Genomic DNA, 23,218 nt, shown 5'->3' on the forward strand with positions numbered 1-23,218 from the left:
CCCCCAACCCCAACCCCAACCCCAACCCCAACCCCAACCCCAACCCCAACCCCAACCCCATTTCTGTATCTTTTTAAATTAAATCACTTCAACTTTTGAGTGATTCTGCTATTCAAGAAATCAGCTTCTTCTACTGTCTGGTTAAAGTTTGTAACCGGTCTGGGAGGGAATCCTGAAATTATGTCAAAGCTCGACGGCGCAATGCCTTGAATGTAGTTGGCTACCTCTTAAACAGTCTGATTATTGTTGGCCTTGATCGTTACCATTTCACCATTGTGGAGTCTGATGTTGATTTCACCATGAGGTTTCGAAGGGTCAAAAGTGAATTCTTTACTGCCTTTTTATACTTGAACTTGTGTTTATTGTTAAGTTCCGCCTAAAGAGGTGGCTTAACCTGAGTATTCGACATATTTTGGTGGGGTAGGAGGCCTGTATTGCTGTTGTCTTTTGTCATCGAGACTAACTGAAAGCCCTTTTGGGTATTTTTGTCTAAGTTCGGTCGGCACGACTCCCTCATTCAACTCTTTCATGAATTTTTGGTTCTAAGGATTGTTATAATCTCTAAATTCGCCGTTATTGACTTAAAATCCGTTTGCCCACAAAGTAATTGTTGCATTATTGTCTTTGTCTTTGATTTCGTCGGCAGTCAAAGGCTATGACCTGTATAAATAATTTTTTACTGACTCGCTTTTTGAACAATTTCATTAATGTCAGCTGGATTTTCTATAGCCATTCCTGACTGTGATCCACCTGCATAACTCGTTGTGTTTTTGTTTTCCTTTTTATCTTTGTCTTTTGACTTCAAATCATCTAAGGTTTTGAACATTATAAAATATAATATTTAATTCAAATTTCCATGTCTGCGTCTGAGAGATCATTGACTTCTTCGTTTCCGAAGGCTGAATCATTAATAGATTATTTGTCCTACAATAAAATAATAATACATCGACATAATCGTCATTTTCATCTACTGTTACCGTGTTTTAACGGTCCTTTAACATTTCATCTGCTTGGTTTACTTATTTTGGTTACTGGGGAACAACGTCTTACTCAACTTGAATTTCTTCCTTTGGAGGGGCAGGTTCTGGCTAAGGCTCAGGAGCGCTTTCAACGACTTATTCTTGTTACCTTTCTTGCTATTATTGTTATTCTTACCTTTTTTCGTCTTCTTTTCGCTAGAGTTCAGCTTTTTGTAGTATAGCTTTATCGTAAGAATCTGACAAGTTTTGCATGACGAAGTCTTTTTATTGTTACTTTTGTACAGAATCTTTCCTTTCTTTTTATTCCGGTTCTTACTCAGGATGATTGGACTAAACAGTTACCTCTGAGGCTTTCTTTTAGGGTTAAGGTTTTTCTTCTTCCTTTTTTTGGTCTTGAGAACACATAGACTCCTTGAGAGACTATATCTTGACCCAAGATTTGTCAAGTTCTTAGTTAACTAGAAGCCTTTTTTCGTTTTTAAGCTTTTCTTCCTTTTAACGATTTTGTTCTGCTTGTTCTTTTGCGAGTTATTCTTCTTCTCGTTTTAATGCCTCTTCTTCTTCAGCTAGAAGTTTTTCTTCCTCGGCAAGCTGTTAAGCCTCTTGCTGTTATTACTCCTTTTCTAATTTTTCTTTTTCTTCAGCTTCTTTCTATCTCTAAGCCTCTTCCTCTTATTTGGCTTAATCTTCTTATTTTTCTTTCTCTTCTTGTTCAAGTCTAGCTTATTCTTCAGCATCTTGCTGTGCTTTTTCTTCGGCTAATCTTGCTTCTTCTTATTTTGCTTTTTCCTCTTCGATTCTTGCCTATTCTTCTGCTTCCTGTTAAGCTTTTTCCTCAGCTTCTATTCTCGCTCTTTCCTCTTCCATTTCTCTTTCTTCTTGTTCGAGCTAAGCTTTTTCTTCAGCCTCTATTCTAGCTTGTTCTTCTAGTCTTTGTTTCTCTTCAGCTTCGAGTCTAGCTTTTTCTTCCGCTTCTTGTCTTTCTTTTTCTTCGGCTTCTTGTCTTTCTTTAACTTCTGCTTCTTATCTGGCTTTTTCTTCAGCTTCTTGTTTGGCTTTTTCTTCAGCTTCAAGTTTTGCTTATTCTTCAGCTTCAAGTTTAGCTTATTCTTCTTATTCTTGTTCATATCTGGCCAATTCTTCAGCCTCTTTAGCTTATTCTTCTTCTTGTCTGGCTTTTTCTTCAGCTTCAAGTCTAGCTTATTCTTCTAATCTTGCTTATTCTTCTTGTTAAGCCTTTTCTTCGGCTTCTTATCTTTCCTTTTCTTCAGCTTCTTGTCTTGCCTTTTCTTCAGCTTCTTGTCTTGCTTTTTCTTCAGCTTCAAGTCTGGCTTTTTCTTCAGCTTCTTGTCTAGCTTTTTCTTCAGCTTCTTGTCTAGCCTTTTCTTCAGCTTCAAGTCTGGCTTTTTCTTCAGCTTCAAGCCTGGCCTTTTCTTCAGCTTCTTATCTTGCCTTTTCTTCAGCTTCTTGCCTAGCCTTCTCTTCAGCTTATTGTCTGGCCTTTTCCTCAGCCTCTTGTCTTGCTTTTTCTTCAGCTTCTTGTCTTGCTTTTTCTTCGGCTTCTTGTCTTGCTTTTTCTTCTGCTTCCTATCTTTCTTTTTCTTGTCTTTCTTTTTCCTCAGCTTCCTTTTGAGCTTACTCTTCCGCTTATTGTCTCTCATACTCTTCTTACATAGCTTTTTCTTCTTCTTCTTATCTTTTTCTTTCTTCCTCTTGGTCGATTTTGTCTTGTTCTTCTTTCTTAAAATCTTCTTGGTATTCGTTTTCGAAGTCTTCCTCCTAAGGATATTCTTCGTTTTGTTACTTTTCTTATTCTTGTTTGAGAAGTTCTTATTCCAACCTTATTTACTCTTATTTCTATTCTTCTTATTCAATTCTTTTTTGTTCTTCCTTTTTCTATTATTCTTATCTTTCTTGTTCTTCTTTTTTTCGTCTTTCTTCCTCTTGTTTAGCTTTTTCTTACTCCTACTTTTTGCTGTCCTCCTACTAAGTATTAAATCGTTGACTATTCGACGAATTCCCTTACTTGCTTCTATAAGATTTGTTTCCCATCGAACCTTATTAGCCAACTTTTTATTTGTTTGGCTATGGAGTAGGTAAACCGAAAAACTTGAATATCTAATCGACCGGTATTTGGAACAAGTTCTAACTCGAAATTTAGAACAGCTGTTAGCAGAAACAGTTCATGTAGTCTTTGTTCAAGTTAATATCATTATTTACAAGAACTTCCTAAAGTTGTAACAAATTCACACAACCTTTTCTTTGTTTGGCATCAAAATCGCTTTTCAAGCTTGGACCCTTTAAGTTCAATATGTTCTTGATGTTATTGATCCAAATATTTTGCTACTTATCGTCTAAAGAGTAATCAGTAACTTTTATAACATTTTTAAAGGTCTTTTTCAAGACTTCCAAGGACATCTGGTCTTTTTAATTTGCTTCATTGAATAGATATTCAATAAAAGTGTGCAGTTTGTACCCGTCGTTGATATTGAAAGGATATTCACCTAGAATCTTGCCAATTTCTTGATCATTTAGCTTGTCTTTTTTCGTTTTTTACAAAAATCTGTCGAAATCCGAATGATAGATTTTGTTATTGATCAAGTTGACAATGATTTCTTTTGTAATGATTTGAATTTCGTCGGCCATGAGTGAATTACTGTTGTGCTTTTGAACGTCTTTTTTCATGTAAGAATTATTAGACGATCCTATCAAAGCTGATTGATCGTTTTTATGTTTTTTAATTTGGCTGTCTTTTTGGGCCATGAGTTCTTTCATCTTGTTGACTTCTTATTGAAGTTTGATGTTTTTCTGGTTGAGTTGGTGTCTTTAGTTTCTTTCAGCATTCAATTGCTTACTTAGGTCCTAATTTTACTAGTCTAAGGTAACAATTTGTCTCTCCATTGTATTTTAATAGCTATTTTGTTATTGATCTTTCGGGGACTCGGTAGCAGTTAGGAGTTACTATTAAGACTAAAGTTGTTCAGCAAGATATTAGTTTTGTTACATAACTTAGTTCAAGATGTTTTTCAATCTGACAGTTTCTTCTGCAAACTGCTTTTTTTCCATTTCTATTTCTTGAAACTTCGTAAATTTTATATTCTTTTTCAAGTTTTCTAGTTCGATTGTCTTTTTTTTCAAGTTTGATTGACTTTCTTTATATTATTTTTTGATCTTTATCAATAAATTCTGATAATCTTTTTATTATGCATTGTTAGTTTATTGGGCAAAGTATTTTTGTTTGGCTGAGTTTTCGTCTATGATTTTCTCGTACTTTACCAATTCCTTTTAAAGTGCTATGTTTTTAGTGTTCAAAATGTTGTTGTTTTCAATTAAAGAATTCAACTACAATTTCGCAGACTACAATTGCTCAAAGAGTTTTTCTTTGTCGAACGCGCCTAGATTTTGTTTGAAATAGTCGGATTCGTTATTCAATTATTTTCTGATCCTTTATTAGCCGATTTCGCTTAGTTGAATCTACCTAATGGAATTGAATATGTTCGATGGATTCTTGTTAATTATGAAATTCTGCTTCATGGGACTTTGGCCAACCTTGTTGAAGTTTTGGGCAGTTTTAAACTTAGGCAAGTTCTAGTTGGGAGCGTTGGACGCAGATACTGGTCGACTGTTGGTCTAAGTATAGTAAATTCTACCTTAACATCGTTTTGTCCTTGCATTTTATTTAAGTTATAATTATTAAGAATCTAGTATCATATATCTAAATTAAAATTTTATAACTAACTATTTTTAAAAATAAAATGGCAGAAGTTGATGATACTTAGTAAATGGATGCAAGTGAATATCCAGAACTTACAGAATCACAAGCTTAGGCTTTAATTCAATAGTAACTCGAAGAGTAAGAAGAGCATGAAGGTATGGAAGGCGATTACGATGAAAGTGGTTAGATCGATTTCGACCAACTCTCACCTGAATAGCAACAAGAATTCCTCAAAGCTTAAGGAATCCAAATGGAAGGCGAATCTATGATCCAGACTTCACAAGGACCAAGCTAAATGGAAAATTCCCAGGCACCCGATGTTCAATACTAAGTTGTTGAACAATCCATGGATGAAGAAGAAGCTGACGAAGAAACCTTAAGAATAGTCAAAAGACGATTGATTGACAATCTGAACGAGGAAAGAGAGAATAAAGGCATGAGTGCATTGTACTGGGAACTAATGTCGCACCAAATTGCAATGGAATATGCTTAGTTTCTGAACAACAATGATCACGACTAAAGATTTTGGGAAAACACTGTCAAATAGCATGAAAACTATGGTGAAGTACAATTATGTTACGTTGTAGCCAAGTTCGAAAAAGATGTTATTAACGTTACAAGGAAATTGACAGAAGACTATTTCGAGGAAATTGGATATTTGATGCAAGAAATGGAACCAGAGAAGGAACATTTGTTTAACAAAGAGATGAACCACATCGGAGTAGGATTGGCTTGTGATCAAGCACAAATCGTTATAGTCTTTGTTCTGTCGCATAAAGAATTGGCAGTTACAAGAATTACTGAAATGGAAATTGACAAGAGATAACAAGGCAACTGGCCCCCTTTAAGCATTTGTAAAAACCCAGACAATGAATATTGGCTTCAAATCAAAGGAAAAATTATAACCGACAAGTCTGGTCTTTTCGCCATAAGAGTTTATCTTCAAGATCAAAAGCAGCAAGACGTTAGAATCGCAGGTCCAGAAGTAATAGAATACAATAAACAAACCAAAGAGTTCACTGCTTTCTTAAACATTGAAAATCAGTTTAGGTTCGGTAAGAAAAAATTGATAGAGTTCTACTTAAGAGGTAACCCGGATTCAATCCCGTACAAGAAAAATACAAAAGAAAGGATAAACATAAGACACGTAGCTAACGAATTGAGAATCCCTTATATACAGTTCCCCCATCAAAAAGATATTGAAGAATAACAAAGAAAGGAAGAACTAATGAGGTAGTAAGCGTTAGAAGCTTAAAGATTGTAAGAAGAACAAGAAAGAAGACTTTAAGAAGAATAAGAACAACAAGAACTAGAAGAATCTGAAAAAGACCAAAGTCAAAGTTCAGAAGAAAGTCAAAGTTAAGGAGCAATGGTTCATCTTAACGCGCAAGAACAACGTGAACAAAACGTTTCAAACAGAGAAATCCGCTAGGAGTTAGAAATCGCCATAGACGAGGCTAACCGATAGCATGAAGATTTCCTCAAACAAAACAGAGAATGCCAAGAACAGATTAAAATGATCCGCAAAAATGAAAATTACGGAGGAGACAGACAAAATGAAATGGCCATGAACGAACACAAATATCTCAACACCTTAGCACATGTCCATCAAATAAGGCTCGACCTCAAACAGACTTAAGATCGTTACAACAAAATGGCCAATGACCTTCACAAAAAACTCGAGGAGAAACAGAAGAAATGCAACGACATCAAAATAGCTTTTCTCGAACTTAAAAGAGAAGTCGCCAAGAAAGCTGCCCACTCAAGAACAGACAAGCCGATTCCCGAAAAAATGATCGACTAGTGGGAAGAGGAAGAGATCCAAAAGTCTAAAGAGCTTTAGATTTTGAGGTTGGACATTTTGAGACTGAGGAACACGTACATTAAAAACCAAAAAATTTTGAAGAAAAAGGAAGAACTAGCTGAAGGTTTGCATTTGATCGATTTCGAACAGCTAAAAATCGAAAATCAAACTTTGAACGAAAAAATTGAAGAGAGAAACGAAGAGCTCCACAAACTTAAAAAGAAAAACACTCAAACCATCCAGATCTTGACTCATACAAGAGAGAAACTAGGATTCGTCTCAAAGTAGTCCGAGAAATTTTCGGCCTCCAACAAAGAAAAAGAATAGACTTTGCAACAAAAGAGGCTTGAGCTGTCGAAAGCTAAGACTGAGAAGGAGAATCTAAGAGCAAGGATAAATTCCTTGAAACAGCAAACTGGGTAAGATATATTATATTTAGAATCGTCAATTCACCGGAGCTTTCTCAGGATTTCAAGAATCTTTAGATCTAGTGTGAATAGCTGAAACAGCAAAAGGATGTCTTAGAAGACAAATTCAACGAAATGGAAAGCGTCATAAAGGAATACAACAGAATGAAGAACATTAAAAGCCAGGAGCAAAAGTGATTAAGTATACTAAAATTAAATGCTAAAGTCTTAAAATATCATATTCACTTTTTGTTGTTTAAGAATTCCATCAAATTTGTGAGTTTTTGGAAAATTTTAATCCTGACAGACTCGTCAAAGACTATGTATTTGTAAGTCTTTCCATCTTTAAAGTCAATCATGAGAAAATTTTTATCCTTTAAGTAAAAATTAGAGACGTCAGTCAAGTTCCTTTCAGGCGTTTTCACACCAGCTGCGTTAGTAGTACTAGTAAGCCATCCTAACAAGTTTTATTGGTGATTCTTTTTCTGAGTATTTATATTGTAGATTTTGTGCAAGTCGATCCCTAGAGTCCTATATTATTCAGTCCCTCTGTCATTGACTTTGATCAAATTCCACTCCTCGTACTTGCAAATGTCGATTTCGTGCATTGGCTAATGTACCTTCTCGGCCTTTTACTTTTTACCGGAGTTCATCATTTGGTCTTCGTGGAAATAGTTCACTACCTCCTGCCTTTAGACCCTTTTCGGGTCGTCGGCAAACTTGATTTTCTTCAGAATCACTTACTCTAGGTTGGAAATATCAATCACGTTGAAAGGTGTGTCTTTGTTGATTGCCTATTCTTCCTCGTTTTTTAACTTTATTTGGAACTAATAAGTTTTGGAACTGACAACACATAGTTTTTTGTTCAGTACTGCATAAATCTAACTAATAGACTCGTTCACCTTAATTGGGATGAGAGTTTCAATGGAAATTTTGTTCTAGTCGTTTTTAACACAGACCTTTACTATCTGCACATCTTTTTCTTTTTGTTTGGAAATGTTTTGTATGTCGTTTATTTTATTCTTTTCTAGTTCATATTGGTCGAGTTGAAAATTTTAATTTTCGATGAAACAGAAAACTCTAAATTCCAAGTTACAAAGTTTTCTTTTTTCCGGTATCGCCTGAAAATCCATATTCGCTTGATATCCGCCGTCTTCTTAGTCTTCCACATGTCTCAATTCATATGCTTTGGGATAGTTTGGATACTTTAATAACTTTTTGTCTGCATTGTTCTGATTTTTATATCAATCGATTATAATTTGAATTACTTAAAATATGGTGGCGTTTTTGTTGATCTAAAACTTATGGCTGTAAGGCGTGTTGAAGAAAAATATCTTAATTTCGTAGGAGTCAGGTCCCCCAATCATACTATCGTATTTGAATTTGTTCGTAAATTAAAGGTTTTGAATCAGAGACTTTTGATTTTTCATCGCCATCTCTTTCTCAAGGAAAGTTTCCTGAGGGATCATTTCGTAAGCCAAGGATTGTGAAACTTCTTGAGTCTGCTCGGTCTGAAATTCTTTAGACTGATTTTTAACCGGAGTGTTACCGTTTTGTTATTAGGTTTCCGTCATTTCGTAATTTTTGCTTCTTAAAAGCTCCTATTCTTAGTTGAATTTTTTCAGCATTTCTTTTTCATGTTCTAGCTTCTCTTGGCAAAGATCGTCCAGTTCTTTTAAAAGTTCATCGATTGTTTTAGGAGGGGTAGCTTCCTTTGGTTACTGTTTTGTTGCTTTGTTAAAATTATGGGATCCATCGTCCAAGTCAAGATTGTTTTTGAAATTCGGTTGATACTTTGGACCTTGGTTGCGATGGAAATTGTTAGTCCTGGGGATTTTTTGCTCAATCAGGCTATTTATGTCGTTAACCCCAACCCCAACCCCAACCCCAACCCCAAAAACCCCAAAACCCCAACCCCAACCCCAACCCCAACCCCAACCCCTTAGCTTCAAGCCTTTAAATTAAAATGAGTTCGATTTTTTGGATTTTCCGACTCTCTATTTGTCGATTTTAATATTTTCGAACGATGAATCTTTTTATTATGACCTAATTGTTCTTTATTTCTTATAAAGTCCACTATTCCAATTTGTCGATTTTTAATTTCATTTGCCGTATCTTAGTAAAACATAATATGAATCTACTAGTAATCTGAATCTCTACCATAACAAGAAACACTAAGGTCAAATAAGATAAAACTGTTTGATGAACTGGTTTAGACTTTAATACCAAAAATCAGCCAGCAATTCAATGTTTAATATGATATTCAAGCTCTAAGAGTCCAAATAATTTAGAGAAGTACTTTTTACTGGCAAACTTCGTAGTTTATTTTTAGCCTGAATAATATATAACTAACATATAAATACAAAATTAAAATGTCTTTTCTGATTGTTAACAATGTTTTGAAAGTGAATTCAAGCAGAGTGACTATTCTAGCCAATCACTCTAACTTTTTCTGCTTTAAGCTACTATTACTTGCGTTTCTTGTTTAAGAAACTGTCTCTTAAACCTATGAAAATTGTTATAATGCAGGGTCAACTAGATGTTATTGGTGCGACGGAGGATATGGAGTAGATGTTAAAAGGACTGATTAAAAAACTGCAAATTCGGATGCTAAAAAGAAGGTTGTATTAATTGCTCATATAGGTCCAACGGTTGTTGGACACCATATTGTGGAAGTGGCTACGCTTGGGACCCATAAAACAATTCCTGTTTTAAACAGAAAAAGAAGTTTGCTGGAGGGCCTACGGCCTAATGGAGAAGGGAATGACCTATGAGAGTTTTAAATCTTGTAGAGTTTGTGAACAAGTCGCCTGCGAATGGTGCAGAGATTTTTACAAAGAGTGCACCAAATGTTGGGGAACAATCAAACTAAGGAGATAAGACTTTAAAACTTAATTGGTTGGAACTAAATGCGCCGTTTTAAATAACTGCTAAGTCGAACATTGTGAATATTGTTCTGAACATCCTTATTAGTGCATATAATGCAAAACTGGAAAACTTAAGCATCAAGATAGTTGCGGGCAAATGTTTAGTGATGTACTTTAGGGTGATATTACGCTGAACAAAAGATACCATATTTGCGTCGTTTCTAGGGACTAAAAATTCCTAAATGCTGGGATTAAAGAGTAATGTAAGAGAACTGCCTTGGATAGTAATTATGAGTGTAAGTGTTAGGAAGTCTATCCTGGTTTCAAGTCAAATTAGGTTCCAAATTAATGTTTAGCTGCTAATTGTAAACGCTGTGCAGCAAACAACTAAAATTAATGTATTGAATGTAATGAAGGTTACTGGAGATGTTATGGATCGAAGCTGTAGCAATTATAAGTCAATATGGGCTTATAATTCAGGTCATGATTGTGTAGCTACTCCTCAACATATAGCCACTACGAATTCTGGTAGGAATAGTGGTTATCCTTGCAGATATTCAGTCAGAGCTCAAAACTCAGACAAACATAATGTGTAATGTGAAAATAAAGATGTTTGCAGACATTCATAATGCGCGAAATGTTGGCTTGACCACTAAAAGTGTGTAGAATGTAAGGGAAAATGGGGTGTCAATAAATATAATTTCCATTGCAACCCATGTATTGACAAAAACTGCTAAGATTGTAAGACTGATTTCTCGGAATGTAAATCTTGTGCTGCTGGAACTGAGATACATACCATCAGAAGAGCAGAAGGTTTAACCGAATAAAAGAACGCTTGTTGCCGAGAGAATTGTAAATGTGAGAACTCCCATAATATCTGTGTCGAATGCAAGTTTAAATGTGGTAAGAACAAATCCCTCTCGACCAGTACAGAGTTATTTTGTTCCAGATGTGTCGATGATAACTGTGTCGATTGTACTTCTGATTACAACCAGTGTGACAAGTGTAAAGATACTTACACTAACGAAGGCAAATCCAAGTGTGAGAGCTGTGCAATAAACAATTGTGCCTCCTAAACAGGCTGTGAGTGCTCGTCTTGTAACTCAGGATTCGTTCTTTCCGAATCGAAGAAATTATGTATTTCTTAAGCTTTCCTCGATGCTTGTTCTTTGAACGGCTGCGAAAAATTCACTTCGAATGATAACGTGAATTGTATTTGTATAAAATGTCAGTCCAACTTCGAATATGTTTCAGGGACTCATTGTAAAGCGTGTTCGGACGCCATTAGTAGTTGTTCAACAAGTACAGGAACTGGAGTTAAAGGAGAACTATGTAAATGCACCAAATGTGTTTCCGGCTTTGTTACCTAAAATGACAAATGTTCTTAATGCACTGGGATTGGAGATTGTCAAAACTATAAATCCGACGGGCTTTCAAACTGTTAGTGTTCCAAGTGTCAAAACGGACAAGAACCAAGCACAGATGGTAAAACTTGTCAAACTTGCAATATTCAAAATTGTGAGTCTGGAAGTCAAAGTTCAAACGGAATTCTTTGCCAATGTTCCAAATGCACAGGAACCATGATCTTAGGCAGCAATAATACTTAGTGTGTAAACTGTAAGTTTGACCATTGTTAGGACTACTCAAGCAATGGGACTGACACTTGTTCATGCACAAAGTGTTTGAGCAGCTACTAACCTTCAACAAATAAAGAATCTTGCGTAAATTGTTAAATTGATTTCTGCAAAACTATTGGCGGGGACGGAAATTCTTGTCAATGTACGACTTGTAATGATTACTATAAGATTAATACTGACGGGACTTGTTCTGATTGTCAAATCCTAATTGCCAGACCTGGGGGCAGTTAGGAAATAATTGTTCTTGCACAGCCTGCAGGCCTGGATTTAAATTAAATGAGACCGAAGATAAGTGTATTCAATGCGGAGACAGTGATGTTTAAAATTGTGCTGAATTTGAAGCTGGTTGTCTTTGCAAAGCCTGCAAAGATACTTATACTTTATCTGGTGACAAGAAAACTTGTTCGGAATGTACTCTTTCTTCTAGCAACATAGGCAACTGTGCTGCTGTTGATATAGTACAAAACAATTGTGTTTGTATAAGGTGCGACTCCTAATATAAACCAAACGAAGCTGGAAACGCCTGCGACGCTTGTAACCTTACGAATTGTGGTTCCCATTCCGGAAACGGACAAAACTGTGAATGTACCTAATGTCACGAAGGACATTATCCCACCTCCTCGACCTAATGTTCAGCTTGTTAGTAAACTTGTTTGACTTACGCGAGCCCAGGAGAAAACTGCAGCTGTACAAAATGTCCATAAAATTAGTTTTTGAATGGTTCCAATACTTGTGAAAATTGTCCAACCGAAACAACTTGTGAGGAAAAAGTTAGTCCGGGTATTACTTGCAATTGCAAGAAATGTTCAAACAACTACAAACCAGACGACTAAGGTAAATGCTAGCCCTGTAGTTTTACGGACTGTACATAAACTTAAGGAGATGGGTTGAATTGCGAGTGTATTTAATGTTCTGCTGGTTTATAAATTGCAGATGATAAATAAGGTTGTCAAGAATGCAAAAATATTCCTGACTGTGTAGATTAAGAAACTACTTCGACTACTTGTATTTGTAAGGGTTGTTTGGCAAAGTCTATTCCAATCAATGGAGGTTCTTCGTGTAAGAAATGTAGCACAGATGAAATAACTAGTTGTGTAGAATTTTCAGGTGACGGAAAGTCTTGTCTTTGTTCCAAATGTGACACTGACCTTTATTTGAGTAACGATTCCACTCAATGTCTTGAAAAGTCGACTTGTAATATCTCATCTGATTGTTGCGGTTACAAAACCGACGGCAAAAAATGTATTTGCTCTTAATGTTGCGAACCCAAAGCTTTCGACACCTCTTAAGTAAATTGTATCGAATGCCCAATATAAAACTGTCAGACCTGCGCTGTTTAAAACTAAGATTACAAATGCCAAACTTGTAATGACGGCTTTACCTTATCAGGCGATGAAACTCAGTGTTAGGGGTGCAAAATTACTGACTGTTTGGAAAATCAAAATGATGGAGGAGTTTGTAAATGCAAGAAATGTGTGGCTGGTAGTAAACTGGATACCAACGCCCAAAATTGTGATCCTTGTGTCGGAATCGATGGTTGCTAGGAATATACTGGCGATGGAATACAAAGCTGCGCCTGTAAAAGTTGTCAGAAAGGTGATTTTGGAAAGATTGTTTCTTAAGATGAACTTAATTGTGAAGAATGTAAAGGTAAAAACAATGGATGTACCCTTCCTTATACTGAAGATGGGATTTATTGTAAGTGTAAACAATGCAGTGCAGGTTATATCCTTCCAGAAACTAAAGATGCTTGTTAGCTTTGTACTTCAGTAACTAGTTGTTTTGAATACGACGGAGACGGAAAGACGACTTGTGACTGTAAGAAATGCGTCTACGGATTTTACCTTCAAGAAAATACTTGCTAATAATGTCAGATTGATTAGTGCTTAGAACAAACCTCTGACGGAATTGAGTGTAAATGTACAAAATGTAACGATTACTATGAATTGAAAGACAATAAGTGTTCGAAATGTCCAAATGAGTCTAGTTACAGTTTCTGTAACGAATGGGAAGACTTAGGTACTAGTTGCGTTTGTACTATTTGTAAAGACGATTATAATTATAACCCTTTAGCTGGTTGTTCGAAATGTGCTGTTATTGATGGTTGTGCCTAAATAGAAATCAGTAATGAATAATGTCATTGTAGCTCGTGTAATACTGGCTATTAACTTCCAACTGAGAAAGACAAATGCCAGTTATGCTCGGACCTAAAGCCAATAGATGGTTGCGAAAAATATACTTCCAACGGTCTTGAATGTTTTTGCGAGCAGTGTATCAAAGGCAAATTCCCCGAAGACAAAAATTGTTCGGATTGTGAAAACAAGACTTGTGGAAATGGAATTGACTGCGATTGTTCTGTTTGTTAGGTTGGAGAGTTCCTTACTGTAGAAAAAAAATGTTAAAAATGCGAGGACGGCGGAAAACCTTGTCAAGAATATAGTAACCCAGGAATGGAGTGTCAATGTAAGAAATGTCTCGAATTTTAGTAACCCAACTAGAATTCTTGTGAAGACTGCACGAACAAAGACGTCTGCCATACGTTAGTCGATTCTGGGGCCTCTTGTGAGTGTGAGACTTGTAAGGAGAAATACTTTATTAATGACGCCAAAAAGTGTGAACTTTGTAAAATATTGAATTGTGAGACGATTACTTCGGATGGAGTAGACTGTTAGTGTGCCAAATGTTAAACTTTATATGCACCCTCTGAAGGAAAATGTGTGTTTTGTAAACTCTAAGACTGTGACGATGAAACTTCTGATGGAATTGTTTGTTCTTGTAACAAATGCGTGTCTGGTTAATATCCAAATTCAGGTGTTTGTGTTGAATGTTAAATTGAAAATTGTGACCAGTCTTATTCAGGCAATGGTAAATTCTGTCAATGCGACAAATGCAACCAAGGACTATACCTGAAAGAAGATAAATCTAAATGCTTAAGCTGCCAAGGCTAAGTAGAGAATTGTAAAACAGTCGATTCTAATGGTCATAACTGTTTTTGCACAGCGTGTAATGGAGGTTACAGACTTAATATATAGAAGAAATGCCAACTTTGTGACGGAATCTAAAAGTGCACTGAATATGCAAACAATTTAAGCGGAGACTGTACTTGTGTCACTTGTGAACAAAATTTCCAGCCAAGCAAAGACAAGTTTAGCTGTAATGCCTGTTTCATTCAAAAATGTACTAAAAACGTTTCTACTGATGGCAAAAGCTGTGTTTGTGACGAATGTCTTAAAGGTTACATAACTTAAAATGAAAAGAAGAGTTGCTAGATTTGCAATAATATTTCTTATTGTCAACATTACGAGAGTAATGGAGTCGATGAATGTTTATGTAACAGGTGCGATAAAAATCAGAAACCGAGTGAAGATAAAAAATCCTGTGTCAATTGTCAAATTGAAAACTGCAAAGTAACCGACTCAGACGGTTTAAACTGTCGTTGCACTGAGTGTTAAAACCCATTCGTCCTGGCCGACGGCTTCAAAACCTGCAAAGCCTGTTAAACTGAAAATTGCGAGACTAACTTCAGTGATGGCAAATTAGACTGTTTCTGTGATAAATGTAACTAAAACTTCGGTCTTATAGAAAAGAAGACTTGTCAAACTTGTAGTATTTTGAACTGCAAGGAAAACAAATCTGAAGGAATAGACTGCGACTGTTCTTTGTGCGACGATCATTTTTATTTGAAGTAGTAAACCAATGGTACTTTTAAATGCCTAGCTTGTCATCAATATTCAAAGAGATCGTTTTGCACCAATTTTGAGTCTTTGGGAAAAAATTGTAACTGCACTCAATGTCAAAGTCCATATATTCTCAGCTCGAATAAAATGAATTGTGACATGTGTGTTGGTATCAGTGAGTGTTCGGAATATGAAAGCGACGGGCTTTCCAACTGTAAATGCAAGGCATGTAACTAAAAATTATTCCTTTCCGATGACAAAAAATTCTGCAAAAGATGTTAAGAAATACACTAAATTGAAAACTGTATTCAACTGATCAATGAAAACGATGTTTGCGTCTGTAATATTTGTAAAACAAATTACTAACCAAGTTAAGATAAGAAAAGTTGTTTAAAGTGTGAAATAACGGACTGTACCTATCACTACGGAAACGGAAAAAATTGTGACTGTACTAGATGCTACTAAGGTTAAAAGGCTGTTGGCGATAATTGTGAAAAATGCACCAATAGTTGTGTCGATTTTGCTAGCCCAGGAATAAATTGCAGCTGCAAATTGTGTAAAGAGAAAGAGAAATTGGAAAATGAATTGTGCGTCGACTGTAGTGATATCGAGAACTGCAAGACGCTGAAAAATCCAGGAATTGACTGTTAATGTAGGCTTTGTAATGAAGGCTACTTCCTATAAACTGGTAAATGTTAATAATGCCAAATTGAAAATCAAGCAGAACAAACTTCAGACGGACTGATTTGTACAGTGACTAAATGTATCAACGGGTTCAAACCCTCGTTTGACTTTAAGTCTTGTATTGCTTGTACTTTAATTAATTGTACTTAGACTTATTCTAACGGAACTGAGTGTTTCTGTGAGACTTGTAAGAATCAGTTTTACTTGAAGGATAAGAAATAGTGCTTATAATGTATAATTCCTAATTGCAACTAACTACAAGACACGTTAAATTGTTTTTGTTAGGTTTGTTAAACAGGTTTCACCTCATCCAGTGACAAGAAGTCTTGTTCCAGGTGCGTAATCGACAATTGTAACTTGGAAGGACATGCAGGAGATGGTTCAGATTGTACTTGTGAGACTTGTTAAATTCAATTCATCCCCAACTAAGACAAAAATCAATGCCAAAAATGCTCAGAGCTGAATAATATACAAGACTGTGAAAGATACAATTCAGACGGTAAGAAATGTATTTGTGAATCTTGTTTCAAAGGTTCCACGGTCATCGACGGAATTTGTAAAAGATGCCAAGACCAAAAAACTATAAATAATTGTTCCGTCTATTCCACAAGGATGTCCCAGTGTTTCTGTATTAGTTGTGACACTAGCTACGCTTTGGAGAATTAAGGAAATTCTTGTGTTAAATGCCCAACCCAGGACTTCTGCAAGACCGCTGCTGAAGTTGGAAAGACTTGTTAGTGCTTGATTTGTGAAAGTGGTTATTAGTTGACCTATCCCTCCAAACTTTGTTGTCCGGTTAAAAACTGCGCCATTTGTTAATAGTAAAGCTCAAAACCGACCAACTAATGCTCGAAATGTTAACAAGGATTCGAGGTTAAGTCTGATGGTTCTTGTAATATTTGCTTGGATTCAGGAATAGGAAATTGTAAGAAGGTTAAAGGTCTTGACGGAATCAAGTGTCAATGTCAGCTTTGCAATGATGGATATAAATTATAAGACGGGAAATGTTTTAAGTGTGAGAATTTCGATTCTTGTGACGATTTCAGTCAACCAGGAATGACATGTTAATGCCATTAATGCCAAAATGGTCAATAAGTGGTCGATAGCAAATGCCAAGACTGTCAAAATCAAGATTTTTGTGCCGAGTTTAGAAGCCCAGGCTAAACTTGTTTCTGCAAAACTTGTCAGACAGGCTATCTTTTGAGTAATTTCATCGCTTACTGTTGTCGAGTTAAAAATTGTAAAGAATGCCAAACCAAAGACTATAAGCTCTAGAATTCTTGTAAGTTTTGCGTCTCAAACTACTACGTTTCTAATGACGAGTCCCAATGTCTGGTATGTAAAGACAAATCGATATCTAACTGCGTAGCAAACGAATCTAACGGTAAAGATTGTTACTGCGTTCAATGCAAAGACCATTTTTACTTGAGTAATAATTAATGCGTGGCGTGCTCGGAAAAATCAAAAGAAAATTGCCTAAGTCTGACCAACCCAGGGAAAGAGTGTTCATGTAGTTGCCAAAACGGCTCCGGAGTCGACAAAACCTTCTTCAACGACAAAAAAAATCAGGCCGAACAGAACTGTATGAAATGTCAAGTCGAAAATTGCGCTTAATGCTTTTCCGATAATTCTCACTGTGAAAATTGCGTCTCTGGCTTTTAGAGTAATGGAACTAATACTAAGTGTGACAAATGTTCTTCGCCCGGCTGTAAGACTCATACTGAGTTGAACCAAAAAGACTGCCACTGTACAGCTTGCTTCGAAAATTATACTCTAGGCGACGGTCTTTGCTCTGCTAATTGTGACTAAAACTGCAAAAAGAATTCTTGTTCCACCCCACTTACTTGTTTCGCCTGTTAAGACAAATATGGAGTTGACCAGGAAACTAAAAAGTGTAAATCCTGCGCCGATGAACTTTGCTTAGATTGTTCCTTAAACTTTAATAGCTGTAACAGATGTTAAGAAGGAACTTTTGTTTAAAATATTTATTTGTCAACGAGCAACTCGGTCCAAAAAGGCTGTTCCAAAACTTGTCCGACTGGCTGTTTCTGTGACAACAAAGATGGAAATTGTACCAAATGTAGGTACAAAGAACAATTTGGCAAGTCAAGCGGAACCTGTACTAAGTGTAAGGACTCAAACTGCTTTAATTGCGAAAACGATTTTTAGGTTTGTAAGCTTTGTAAGATTGGATTTGGCTTAGACGATTAGAAAATTTGTAACAAATGTAATTAAGCTTCTTGTCTGGAGTATGACAATTGCGTGTGCAAGAAATGTGTTAAACAAGCTGTCTTGTAAAAAGACAAGACTTGTTTATTTAATGTCAGTCATATCGTAGGTTGTTCTCAAGTTTGGTCGAACAATTTCGACCAATGTCCAAGTTGTAGAATTCTTTACTATTAAAAAGATGGAAAATGTAGGAGGTGTATGTCTAGTTGTATTGAGTGTGAAAGTCTCAATAAATGCGTGAGGTGTAAGAGAGGGTACGTGATATCAAAAACTTAGGACGACGAAGACGAAAAAGCCATTTGTGTCTACTAAAGATGTAAGTCGAATTGTATTTGCGAGTTAGGTAAATGTGTTGGCTGCCTTAAAAATTATGGAAAAGACCCTAAGGACAGTAATCAGTGTTTCAAATGTTAAGATTTTAGGTGTTCAGAGTGTGCCAAAGATTATACTATTTGTACTGACTGTGATAATGGTTACTTTATGAATTCTGAAGGTAAGTGTACTAATTGTACTAAGTCGAATTGTGATGAAATAGAAACAGGTGAAAACGATCTTTATTGTAAATGCAAAAAATGTGCTTAAAATTGGCTACCAATCAAAGATACTGGTCTTTGTAAAGCCAAATGTGACCCTAAGTGTAAGCCTGACTAATGCAACCAACCAAATACTTGTTTCGATTGTATTAACGGCTTAGGAGTAAACAAAGAAAAGAAATGTTCCAACTGTTCTGACAAAAATTGTATGTGGTGTAACAAAGACGTCAACATTTGTAATAGATGCAAGCCTTCCTATTGGAAACTAAAGCTAGAACATAATGAATCCAAGAAGGACGAGCATATTACCTGCGCCAAAAAATGTCCTTCAGGCTGTTATTGTTCGAACTCAGAAGGAATTTGTACTTCTTGTCGAGTAAGTGAACAATTCGGTTGGAATAGTAGCAAGAAGTGTTAAAAATGTGTGGACCCGAATTGTATCAACTGCACAAATGACTATACCAAATGTAAAATCTGTAAAATAGGCCATGGATTAAGTAAAGAAACCAACAAATGTTCTTTCTGCTCCCAAAACGCTTGCAAAAAATACGATTCCGAACTTTCCGGCGAAGATAAATGCCAATGTGTAGAGTGCGTTAAAGGCGCCACCTTATAATCGAACGGAGCTTGCATGTTCGAAATCAAAATGGAAGGTTGCCAAGAAAAATGGTCCAACGTTTTCGACGAATGCCCAACCTGTCTAGACGGGTATTTATAAACAGAGGATAATCATTGCCATAAATGTCATGATGGGGCCTGCTTGAAATGTGAGAAGGTCGATAAATGTTCAACTTGCCAGTCAGAATATGACTTAGAGGACGGAAAATGTATCTCTTGGAGATGCAATTAAGGTTGCATTTGTGAGAAAGGTTAATGTTTAAGGTGCCAGGCTGACATGGGTAAAAACCCGGAAGACTAACAAGAATGCGTCCTCTGTAAAGACAGATTCTGCGCGGATTGTTCGGCCAACTACAAGGTTTGCCGTCAATGCAAGAACGGCTACCTTAAAGACGAAAAAGACTTGTGTTCCGCCTGTAGTAATAATAACTGCAAGACCCACTCGACCAACGACTTGGGAATTTGCAAGTGCGAGAAATGTTAGGAAGGCTTTACTCTAAGAGAAGAAAGTTGTTTTTCGGAGTGTGACAAGAATTGTTAAAAATATCATTGTAATAGGCCTAAGACTTGTTTTGATTGCATAGACACTTTTGGAGTCAAAAACAATATTTGTGTTAACTGCAAGGATAAGAATTGCCAAAATTGTGGAAAAAACTACGAAGAATGTGTAAAATGTAAAGAAGGTTTGGAATATAAGTACATTTAAATCGACAATTTAGGCAACGAAGAATAAAAATGCGTGAAACCTTGTCCAGTTGGATCGATTTGTGCTTAAAACGATGGTGTTGTGACATCTTGTGTTTACTCGGAACAATATGGACTTACCCAAAAGGACGACTAAAACAGTTGTCAGAAGTGTTAGATAAAATATTGCAGGTACTGTAGTTCAAATCCTTATGGTTGTGAGGTTTGTCAACCTGGCTACTACGTTTCAAACAAAGACAAAAAGGTCTCTTGTAGTATCTGTGAAAATAATGATCTTTGTACTAAGACTTGGGACAAAAATGACAATTGTTCCTGTAAAGCCTGTAAGAAACCATCAATTCAAATGGACAAAGTTTGTGTCTATAAAATCGACATGCAAGGTTGTCAAGATGAATACTCCAACAAGAAAGATTTCTGCCAAATTTGCAGACTCCAATTCAGACTTATTAGTCAAAAAGGAATTTGTGAACCTTGTTCAGATATTAATTGTCTTTAGTGTCAAGACTCTAAAAATCGTTGTGATCTTTGCAAATCGGAATACTTGGCAACCTAGGTAAATGACCAAATTACTTGTGTTTAAATTAAATGTTAGAAAGGTTGTTTATGTCACAAAGGTAACTGTATTGGCTGTTAAAAATCTTATGGTTTAGTGAAGAAAGACCAACACGGTAATTATGTTTGTTCTCCTTGTGACGACTCGAACTGTTCTATTTGTTCGAAAGACTATAAAAAATGCGACTCCTGTAAGCCCAACATGGTTAAAAACAAAAAAGGTCTTTGTTCGACCTGCAATTATCTTTGTTCATAATGTGTTGAAGACATGTTTTGTGCCAAATGTAGGAACGGCGCCAGGTTGGAAAATGATATTTGCGAATACCAATGTAGACTAGAAAACTGCGAGGTCTGCCGAGACAGACTGAATTGTCGTACTTGTTCAGAAGGATATGGTGTCAAATCTGGTAAATGTTAACCTTGTAGTAAAAATTGCTTGAAATGTTGGACTCCTACTAATTGTATTAATTGTGAGTCAAAGTACGTTAAAGAAAGAACCATGGCTGGTATTTTTTGTAAGACTGACTGTAGTCATATTGCTCTTTGTAAAGTCTGTGACTCTGGTTGGAGTTGTTCAAGCTGCTAAGATTATTATGGTCTTCAAGTTTAAGAAAAAACTTAGAAGTGCGTCCCTTGTTAAGAAAGCAGGTGTATAAATTGTTCTTAAAACTTTTCTTCTTGTTAGCAGTGCGATAGTAAATATAAAGCAGTAGAAGGTAAATGTGTGCCTGTCAAATGTATCCAGTATTGTTCTCAGTGCAAAGAGGTAAACAGTTGTCAGATTTGTATCCCAAATTATGGTCTGAATAGCAACGAGACTTGCCAGAAATGTTAAGACCCCAACTGCGTTAATTGCCATGAGACGGCGACTTACTTACTTTGTAAGAGTTGCAAGAATGGCTATAAACTGGCATTCGGAAAATGCGAGTATAGTTGCAACGAAGGCTGCGAAATCGGCCAATGTCTCAACCATGTTTGTAACCTTTGTAAACAAGGTTTTGGCAAGGAGGGAAAACAATGTAAAGCTTGCTCAAATAAGTACTGTGCCAATTGTGCCCAAGATTATAACAAATGTAATAGGTGTATGAATATGACGACTAAGGAAGGTGACATTTGTGTCTTGAAATGTGCTCATAACTGTGAGAAATATGGCTGTGACAGCGCCTTCACTTGTAACCCAGACAGTTGTTTGCCAGGTTATTAGTATATTAAGAAATTTAAGGCGTGTTAAAAGTGCGAAGTAGTAAATTGTTAAGCTTGTGTGAATTAAGTTTCAGTTTGTACTACCTGTAATGAAGGTTATAAATTGGAAAGTAATAAGTGCGAACCTATTTGCCCTTAGTTCTGCAAAGATTGTAACGAACCGAACAAATGCATTAAGTGCGACGCTTTCCACGAAATCTCAGCCAACGACTAATGTGTCAAAACAAACTACTGCAACAAACAAAGCTGTCTAAAATGTGTGAAGAATTGTTGCATGGAGTGCGATCAGAAAGGTTGGAAATTAGTCCAATCTAAAATCGACGGAAAAGTTTGCTCAACTTGTCAGCCCAAATGCGACGAAAATTGCTTAACCTGCGTAGCCCCGAATAAATGTACGAAATGTTTTAATCGTTGGGTTCCACTGGGAGGAAAGTGCACTTGCACTATAAAATACTGCCAAGAGTGTTATGAAAGTCAGACAACCCATGAAAAAGGCTGCAAGAAATGCAGAGCTGGGTACTAAATTAGTTTTGGTGGTTGTTCACCTACTTGTCTCGAGTTCTGCACCTGCATGAAACCAAATACTTGTGACAGTTGTATTAAAGGTTACGAAATGACTTATAGTGGAGGGAAGAAGTGTGTCGCCAAGTGTGGTAAAAGCTGTAATGAATGCGATCAAAAGAACCCAAGAATTTGTCTTCAGTGTAAGACCGGTTTTGGTTTAAACGCTCAGTCTGAATGTTCAGCTTGTAGTGATGAGAAATGCAAAAATTGTAGCCTAGACTCGACAAGATGTTTATAATGCCAAGACAAATACGGTTATTCTAACGCAAGTTAAATTTAGGAAAGTGACCTTAACAAAGGCTATTCTTCTAGTAACCACTAATGTAAATAATGTCTTATAATTAACTGCATTAAATGTCTACAAAACTTTGAAGTTTGTTAAACTTGTGCTAATGATCGCGTCTATGACGAGAAAAACAAGATTTGTAAGCCCACCAAATGTATTAAAGACTGTATAATTTGCACGAACTAGAAAACTTGCGACACTTGTAAGAACGAATTTGGGTTGGACGACAAAAAACAATGCCAGAAATGTGCAGACAAGAATTGTATTAACTGTTCCCAAAAATATACTTAGTGTACTAAGTGTCACGCCGAAAATCAAGTCGGGTTGAACGAACTTTCTGGCTAGTGTGAACCTTGTAAAGACTTTAACTGTGTTGATTGCACTGACAAATTCGACAACTGTAAATGGTGCATGAGGAAATATACTGTTATTAAGACTGACAACAACCTTGATTTTTGTCAGAAGTCTGGAGATCCTCCAGAAAACTGTGAAAAATATGACTCAGAGTTGATGTGCACTAAGTGTAATGAAGGTTTCGAAGAAAATAACGGAAAATGCACCAAGGTAGAGAATAATTGTGACGGAGAAGATTGTTTGTAGTGTGACAGTAACTTGAACTGTACTGACTGTGCTCCTAAATACAAATTGGAAAATGGCAAATGCGTCTCTCTCTGTGACGAAAACGGTTGCTAAATTTTATGTAACAAAGAATTGAATGGACTGGAGAAATGTATTACTTGCTCCGAAGACAACATTT

At 36.2% G+C, this 23,218-nt stretch overlaps 1 protein-coding gene across 1 annotated transcript; it reads right to left on the minus strand.

The window, feature by feature from the left end:
• Nucleotides 1–2,188: 2,188 nt before the first annotated feature.
• Nucleotides 2,189–2,641, minus strand: LOC137636577 (uncharacterized). Its single transcript, XM_068368970.1, has one exon. It carries the CDS (start codon nt 2,639–2,641, stop codon nt 2,189–2,191), a length of 453 nt encoding a protein of 150 aa, XP_068225071.1.
• Nucleotides 2,642–23,218: the final 20,577 nt, after the last annotated feature.

Source organism: Palaemon carinicauda, unplaced genomic scaffold, assembly GCF_036898095.1.
Source record: "Palaemon carinicauda isolate YSFRI2023 unplaced genomic scaffold, ASM3689809v2 scaffold3316, whole genome shotgun sequence".
Lineage (NCBI taxonomy): Eukaryota > Metazoa > Arthropoda > Malacostraca > Decapoda > Palaemonidae > Palaemon > Palaemon carinicauda.